Source organism: Thunnus albacares, chromosome 5 (assembly GCF_914725855.1).
Source record: "Thunnus albacares chromosome 5, fThuAlb1.1, whole genome shotgun sequence".
Classification (NCBI taxonomy): domain Eukaryota; kingdom Metazoa; phylum Chordata; class Actinopteri; order Scombriformes; family Scombridae; genus Thunnus; species Thunnus albacares.
The window spans coordinates 36553753-36562693 of NC_058110.1; the positions used below are offsets into that span (position 1 = coordinate 36553753).

The following is an 8941-nucleotide window of genomic DNA, read 5'->3' on the forward strand; positions in this document are numbered from 1 at the left end:
CTCCACAAGGTTGTTTTCTGTTTACCTGATTTCACACATTTAACGACAAGGTTTCTACTTTCTCCCTCTCAGAATGACAACCCTGTGGATCCAGAGGAGGACATGGAGCTGACTCTGGAAGGAGGAGGCTACCACTCAAACCCTCAGGCCTCCTCCTGCTCCCTCACCTCCCCACACCTCTCTGGCTACTACCGCCTCCGCCGTGGAGGAGGAGGAGGAGGAGGAGAAGGAGGCAGAGAGGGTGCAGGGGGTGAGGTGGACGATGAGGAGGAAGACGATGAAGAAGGGGAGGAAGGAGAGAAGGGAGGGAAGGAGGACAGAGAGCCACCCGTCCCCCTCCCTCCTCTGCTGAGCCTGGCTCCGCTGCTGTCCAACAGCCAGGAGCTGGACAGCGGAGTCGGCCGCACCGACGACAGCACTCGCTACGAGGAGTCGTCTGAGCACGACCTGCTGGGCGACCAGACCAGCGCCTGCAACACCAACACCACCAACACGCCCGGCAGCACCAGGAAGTTCAGACCGGGACCCAGCCCCAGGTAGGAGCTCAGTCAGAGTCTCCCAGAGCTCCATGTTAGTGAAGTAAAGATGCGTATCTCAGCAAAAAAACCCCTCCCTCCCTGTTTCCCGCAACCCAGGCCCAGCCCCCGCCCCAGCCCCGGCCTCGGCCCAAGCCCCAGGCCCAGCCCCAGCCCCGGGCACGGCCGAGGAGACACCACCCCTCCTTCTCTCCACCTGCGAGAGCTTCAGCTCAGCTCCGACTCCCTCCCCGGCCTGGACTGGGCGGCAGGAGGAGGACCAGGAGGAGCAGCGTACAGCCCCCACCACCACCACAAGGTAGACTCAAAGAGGTCTCATAAAGGATCATTCTGATGATTTTCTATATTTGTCTTCATGTTTGGATCCAAACCATCAATGAACTGATCTACTAACCAGTATTGTGTTTGTATCAAAGCTGATATATTAAAAACACGTCAGTGAGTCACATCGCTGCGCTGGGTCACAGGTTCCTTCATCATATTGTGAATATTGTAATATTCCTCATAGAGCTCTTTAAAGGCCAAACTACAGGACAATGTTGACATGAAACTCTGAATGCCTCTTTGTGCTGATTATAAATGATCAGCATGATGTCAAAAATACAAAAACAAAGTCAAAAAGTCGATTTATTAAGTACAATCATGACGTTCTGACATCAGATAATAACGCCTGACGAAGATGTTTGATCATAATTATACTTAATAAATTGACTTTTTCTTCCACATAAACATCTAAAAACCTCTCTGTGATTAATGTCCAGGTATTTGGTCAAACGTGATGTTATTCAATCAGCACCAAAATAATATCAAGATTAATATGAAATGTGAGATATTTCCATTAAAGTCAATTCAGTTTTATTTATAAAGCAACAAATCCCAACAGAAGTCATCTCAGGGCTGTTTCCACATAGAGCAGGTCTAGACTGAACTCTTTAATCCACAGAGATCCAACATTCCTCCATCAGCAGCAGGAAAAACTCCCCTTTAACGGGAAGAAACCTCAAGCAGAACCCGACTCTAGGTGGCGCCGTCTGCCTCGACCGGTTGGGTTGAGACGTACAAGGGAGGTTGTTAATTGTTAATGTCTGACCTCTGACCTGCAGCACTACCATCACCATCACCACCAGACCCCTCTGACGATGATGATGATGATGCCGGGCCTGACGGAGGAGGAGTGCCAGCGATACCGGGAGCTGCTGGAGGTCAGGTGCCAGTACGAGAGACGTAACGACAAGCAGCAGAAGAATGAACCAGACGGCGCCGAAGCGAAAGACGGCGAGGAGAGAAAAGAGGAAGAGAAGGAAGGAGAGAAGCACGCTCCTTCTTCTTCTTCTTCGGCGGTGGACGTGAACTGCAACGAGACGCCGAGCGAACACGAGATGGCGCTGATCGAGGAGGAGCTGCGCCACCTGGAGTTCAAGTGCCGCAACATTCTGCGCGCTCAGAAGATGCAGCAGCTCAGAGAGAGATGTCTGAAAGCCTGGATGATGGAGGAGGAGACGGCGGCGGCTGGAGCCGGGCGACCGAGCCCTCCTGAAGCAGGTAACCATGACAACCGCAGACAGTCTGACATCCTGACATCCTGACTGATCAGTTTAGTAACCATGAAACTGTGAGTCATAACCTGATTCACAAACACAGAAAATGTGACGTTTTGAGTAAAACTCTTCCCTTGAAGGTTCGGATAACGATGATGACGACAACGATGAAGATGATCCTCATCGTCACGAGTTGTCAGCCATCAACGAGCTCCCGGAGCGCGAGCGATCGGACGACAAAGACAGCACCAGCGCCTACAACACCGGAGGGGAGAGCTGCCGCAGCACGCCGCCGGTCAGCACCGAGCAGATCCCGCCTCTCCAGGAAGAGGAGGATGAAGGAGGGAGACGACTGATGTCTCCGCCTCCTCTCCTCCCCCTCGGTCGCCTCCCCCCTCTGAACTCCCCCCTCGCCCCGCGGCGTCACGGGCGGGACCGAGACAGAGAGAGACGCCACTCGAACCTCACCTTCTCCCCGAACACTTACAGGAAGTACGAGACAGCCAATGGAAATGTGGCGCATGGCTCAAGCTCCACCCCCTCTACGCCCTCCAAGTTCAGGTCTTCTTCATGGTTTTTCCTTTTACATGTTTTTAGAATAAACTTTATAAAATTAGTTTATGTATCAGAGCTGGAAGAAGTACTGAGATACTTTACTGCAGTAAAAGTACATAAGTATTATGAGCTTGATGTAGTTAAAGTATTGCAGTAAAAGTACATAAGTATTATGAGCTTGATGTAGTTAAAGTATTGCAGTAAAAGTACATAAGTATTATGAGCTTGATGTAGTTAAAGTATTGCAGTAAAAGTACATAAGTATTATGAGCTTGATGTAGTTAAAGTATTGCAGTAAAAGTACATCAGTATTATGAGCTTGATGTAGTTAAAGTATTGCAGTAAAAGTACATAAGTATTATGAGCTTGATGTAGTTAAAGTATTGCAGTAAAAGTACATAAGTATTATGAGCTTGATGTAGTTAAAGTATTGCAGTAAAAGTACATCAGTATTATGAGCTTGATGTAGTTAAAGTATTGCAGTAAAAGTACATAAGTATTATGAGCTTGATGTAGTTAAAGTATTGCAGTAAAAGTACATAAGTATTATGAGCTTGATGTAGTTAAAGTATTGCAGTAAAAGTACATAAGTATTATGAGCTTGATGTAGTTAAAGTATTGCAGTAAAAGTACATAAGTATTATGAGCTTGATGTAGTTAAAGTATTGCAGTAAAAGTACATAAGTATTATGAGCTTGATGTAGTTAAAGTATTGCAGTAAAAGTACATAAGTATTATGAGCTTGATGTAGTTAAAGTATTGCAGTAAAAGTACATAAGTATTATGAGCTTGATGTAGTTAAAGTATTGCAGTAAAAGTAGTGGTTTGGTCCCTCTGACTGATATATTATTATATATGACATCATTAGATTATTAATAGTGAAGCATCAGTGTTAGAGCAGCATGTTACTGTTGTAGCTGCTGGAGGTGGAGCTAGTTTACACTACTTTATATACAGTTAGCTAGTTTAGTCCAGTGGTTCCCAACCTAGGGGTCGGGCCCCTCCAAAGGGTCAGCAGATAAATCTGAGGGGTGGTGAGATGATTAATGGGAGAGGAAAGAAGAAAAAACAAAGTTCTGATACACAAATCTGTTTTCAGTTTTTGGACTTTTTCTCTAATCTTTGATTTTTGCTGAAATATTGGATCATTTGAACATTTATTGAAATGAAAGCATGTGAGAAGTTTAGAGGGAAAAATCACTATTTGGTGGAGCTGTTAACAACTCATAGACATGTGAAATGTGACCCCGACTACACACTGCTTTTTGTAAGACGTCAAAAGACAAAAAGGTTGGAAACCACTGGTTTCATCTTTAACAATGTGTTGTATTTTAAAAGCTTGTTATATTATCCATTGTGCCTCCAAAGTACCTCAAAACTGTACTACAGTACAGTACTTGAGTAAATGTTTCCAGCTCTGTATGTATGAGAGTTACATTTAAATAACACAAGACAACATGATGTTATTACATCATCAGATCTCTGTCCAGAGAGGCGGGGTCATCTTCAAGAAGGGGCGTGGCTGATGGAGGGCGGGGCTCCAGAGCAGGTAAGAAATATCCGTTTCTACATTTGTTAACTGCAGTGATTATTCTCTACAGCAGTGTGTCAATACTCACACAAACAAGACTTCAAAGACTAGAAACTAGAAATTCAGACCAGAGAAAACAAACAAAGTTTTTTCCTGCTCAAGTTTTAAGTTCCTTAATATTATATACATATACATATACATATATATATATATATATATATATATATATTGCTTGTACAATGACAGATAATAGACAGACATTTCTAGCAAAAGATGATCTCCATCAATCTCCTAAATAATGCTATTGAAAGCTTATTTTACAGCTCCTCGCCTTGCCAGGTGCTGCTGCTCCAGTGTGTTCCTGTCATTCAGTCACAGTTAAGATCATTAACTGACAACGTTTCAAGAACCCAGAATCTCATTTGAAACACTCCCTGCTGTTCTGACAGTATATCAGAAACCATCTGGATAAACATATTCAGTCCAAACTCGTTTCCCAGACTGTGACTCTGCTTCCTGTCCAGGCGGGCTGCAGTCACGTCAGGCTTTATTTACGACGTTTGACTGAAAGTTATTCTCACGTCGTGTCCGTTGCAGGTGGAGCCCCTGACAGGACGGGAGGTGGAAGCGCAGAGTCCAGCCCCTACTTCACCCGGCGACTCCACGGCCACGCCAAACCGTTAGAGCGCTACCAGAGCTGCATGACTCTGCCGTCGGAGGGCCTGGTGGACCCGCTGGACCGGGTGAGAGACAGAGCGAGAGCAGAGGGCGAGGAGAGAGGGATGGGTACAGGCAGCAGCGGCCCGGCCAGCCCCAGGAGTGTGAACAGCGCCCCCTGCGGTCTGGAGGACCGTCGCACGGCCTCCCGGTTAGGACTGGCTTTACCGCTCGGCCTGACGCACTCGTCACCAACCGCCTCCCCGCAACGCATGGAGTGGAAGGTAAATATGAGACTGACAGGCGTCACCAACAGTTGTTCAGAGACACTTCAGTTCTCTCAAACTTCTTCCACTCACAAATAGATCTTTTCAGTCTAAATGAGTGTCTGTGTGTTTGCCTGCCTCACATTTAAAGACGATAGTCTGACACAGTTTTATTCATGAAAAGATCCCGACAGAACTTCAAAAAGAACATAAACACGTCCAGGATGCAGGAATAAAGAATTCTGTAAAAGACATTTCAGTTTTCAGATTCTCAATACATTTGCAAAAAGTTCTGAAAACAGCTAAACATCTGCACAGTTCTGAACATAATTATATAGTTTAGAAAGGCTCACATCTATGGATGTAAAAGGTCCTACAATTTTATCCATTTAAAATTAAATCTACAACACAGTAAAGTCTCAATACTTCTGTTTATAGTGATCTATATCTGAGAAATATTATTAATATCTTGATATTGATTTCAGCCACAGCCCTGATGTAAAGTATACAGTCAATGATCTAAACATGTATTAACTGAAGAACTGCTCTGTGAAATTATCAAATCAAACCCATTTCCTAAATGACGCTGCAAGCATCAAGAGTAGAAATCCTCTTTTCTACACATGATGCTCACAGAGGGCTTAAAGGAAACCTCCCGGCTGTGACAAGACAAGAGACTGATGTGTCCCGTTTGTGTTCAGGTGAAGATCCGCAGCGACGGCACTCGCTATGTGGCGAAGCGGCCGGTCCGAGATCGTCTGCTGAAGGCCAGAGCCATGAAGATCAGAGAGGAACGCAGCGGCATGACGACCGACGACGATGCCGCCAGCGAGATGAAACAGGTAGAAGAGCAGAGCTGAGCTCACACAGAGAACAGAGATATAAACATATACACACCTCACCAGCACAGCATCGATCATACAGCGATAAACCTTCTCTGAACTGTGCTCCGTCAGGGCCGATACTGGAGCAAAGAGGAGAGGAAGCAGCAGCTGCTGAGAGCCAGAGAGTACCGACGAAGAAGAGAGTTCATGATGCAGAGCCGCCTGGACTACCTCCGAGGAGACAGGTCGACAAATCCAGTCTGCTGCTGATTTATATGAAGGCTGTAGAGATTGTTTTCTTCATGGTTTGTCACATCCATGAGCTCCAAGTCCAAGTAGGGGAGACCAGGGACAGTTGGCACTGGTACAGTCCATTTGCTATATTATAAACTGCAATGTGTCAACTAGTGAAACAATGTATTTAAGTGGTTTTGTGAAATATGTACAGGTTGCAAAACTGATTTAAATAAAGTCACTCCACTGTTACAACTGTCCCAGTATCACCAGCCATGTTTTCACCTCATGTGAACTAGCTTGACTGCTAGTTTGACACATGTTAGCCGTTTCTATTTGTAGCTTATAAAACAGTGATTCTAATAATCATTTGTTTGGATTCCTAGACATTAGATCTCAGCACAGTATCAAAAAAACACTTTTGCTGGTAAGTGTCTCTGGGAGTTTCAAACGTGGCTCCTTTTTTTGTTATGAAGAAGACAATCTAACTGAGCATGTGCAGAGTGAGTGTGGTCACTGTAGCTTGTTTCTGATTGGAGGAATTCAAGGTGTTACAACTGTCCCTGGTCTCCCCTACACAAGAATCACAGACCCGGCACAGTACGGGTTTGTGTCAGTGGACGTGGTGTCTGCTGCGTTTAAATGAAGGCTGGTGCTGACCTGAATCAACAACAACATAAGAGGCGGAGACTGTAAACAGACGATATGATGTACAGAGTGTGGTGTCGGGCAGATATCTGAGTTCTATCTCTTCTATCTATTTTCTATCTGTCAATCTCAAAATACACACTGCAGAAGCCATAAATGCAAAACAAAGTAAACTCAGTGACACAGAGGGTCCCTGAACCACAGACACAAAACCAAATGAACCAAACAGGGAGCTTCACTCACCAATCAGGTGACACTGAATCCAATCATATCATTTGTAAAATAAATATTATTAAAGTTGATATTATAATGGTGTCTTTGTATCTGGGCTCAGGGACAATATTCATAATAAAATTCAGTTAATGACGTTTAATGTGATATTTAATATGTGAATGAGAAATTAAATCTCTTTGTTTTAATTCCCAGGGACCTTTCATCATCAGCAGGGGGTGCTGAAGACCCTCGTTCATCCCAGCTTCATCCCCCCGGCAACAACATCCTGTTACTGAGCCAGAAGAAGATCATGAAGAAGAGGAACCGCCGGATCCTGGACAACTGGATCACCATCCAGGAGCTGCTGGCTCACGGCTCGAGGTCTCCGGACGGAAAGAAGATATACAACCCTCTGCTTTCTGTGACCACGGTGTGATCTGAGCCAGCCGGAGGAAGAGGAGCCGAAGGAGACAAAAAATATGAAGATTCAGTAGTTCAATGAATCAAAGAGGAAAATGTGGAGATGTTCTGTGTAATACTCAGACTTGGAACAACAATCTGCTTTAAATAATGCATACGAGCAGAATGAGACAGCAGAGGAATATGCAAAAACATTAAGATGAGAAATGAGAGGATGGAAGCAGCAGGATACCTGAAAAGGGATTGGATCTGTTTTCTGCAGTGAAATAAGCTCATCAGCTGGTGCTGGACTGGATCCTGATCAGGACCACAGTCTCAGGAGCAACAAACACTTTGTTTTAGATTGATCTCTTTCATGACCCTGATTCAAACTTGTAAAAGTCCATTGAAGGCAGCGATAGCAGCTCTTTGCTTATGAAATATGTCACCAGACTATTCCTGAACCTGCAGGACACAGATTTGACCTGCTGGTTGTGAATTTGCTCAGGGTCGTGCAAACTGAGGCCAAGGTGCATCAACACGAGTTAAACATGTTTTAACAGGACTTTATGAATCTGCTTCATAAAAGTACAGACAAGAGGACAAATGAGAAATAACAACTGGACGACCGTCTCCTCTCTGCGGTCTGAACATCAGCTTGTCTTCTTCTGACTAACTGAATCAAACCTCATCTGGGAACATTTGGGAACATTTGGGAACATTTGTGAACATTTGGGAATTGTTTTGCTCGTCTGTGGCATCATGTTTGTTGGCAAGGTGAGATTTGAATCCTTGCTGAACGCTGCGATGACGTCAGTTACAACCGCACCAAACGCCACGACTGGTCCAAATCACAAGCTGCTGTTGATTTGGACGTTTCATATAGAAAAGTTGTGGTAATTATTGCAGAGATTTCTTGAATTTATGTTAATTATTGTGATGTTTCCTGGAGTTCGGACACTGAAATGCTTCACAGAGTGTGTAGACTGTGGAGAGAAGATCTTTGAGACTTTGTTCCTGTTTTCATAGAAAGAAGAAAAGAAAACTCAGAGAATGATGATAAATGTTTGGCGGTAACTCTGACGCAGAAACAAATGGACAAAATGAAGTACAGTATTATTGATACACATGCTGGAAGAAGAAGCAACATTCAGTATAATAATAATCTCTCCAGGAGTTCATCTGTGACAAACAGCTGTTTTATTGATCGGTTGCCTTTTTAATTCACTGATGATCACTTTCCCAGAATGCATTCTGACTCCTCAGGGAGACTCAAAGCATCGGTTGCAGCTGCATTCTGGGTGATTTTCTGCTCCTATATGATTGTGATTTTCGTTCACAGTGTTTTAACCGTGCTGGACTCGTGTCCAGTCAGATATTTATATGAGTAATGAAACGCATGAATTAAATATTGAACGTTGTGAATTATTGGACATAATTCTTGAGGCTAAAGTAGTGTAGTGTACAAACCTTTGTGCAGACATTTTTAGTAGTGAAGACATTAAATGCTGAGTTAATTGATTAAAATGAAGTGAAATCA

The 8941-nt window shown here is 44.2% G+C and overlaps 1 protein-coding gene across 1 annotated transcript in view; it reads left to right on the forward strand.

Annotated features, from left to right (window-relative positions):
* Positions 1 to 8941, forward strand: part of LOC122982322 (PDZ domain-containing protein 4-like) — a 21381-nt gene extending 12440 nt beyond the window's left edge. Inside the window, exons 6-14 of the mRNA XM_044351510.1 lie at positions 73 to 536; positions 636 to 834; positions 1640 to 2078; positions 2215 to 2635; positions 4108 to 4178; positions 4758 to 5101; positions 5785 to 5925; positions 6040 to 6152; positions 7216 to 8941. Of these exons, the coding sequence (XP_044207445.1) occupies positions 73 to 536; positions 636 to 834; positions 1640 to 2078; positions 2215 to 2635; positions 4108 to 4178; positions 4758 to 5101; positions 5785 to 5925; positions 6040 to 6152; positions 7216 to 7438 (2415 nt within the window). The 3' untranslated portion in view covers positions 7439 to 8941. The remainder of the gene's footprint in view (positions 1 to 72; positions 537 to 635; positions 835 to 1639; positions 2079 to 2214; positions 2636 to 4107; positions 4179 to 4757; positions 5102 to 5784; positions 5926 to 6039; positions 6153 to 7215) is intronic.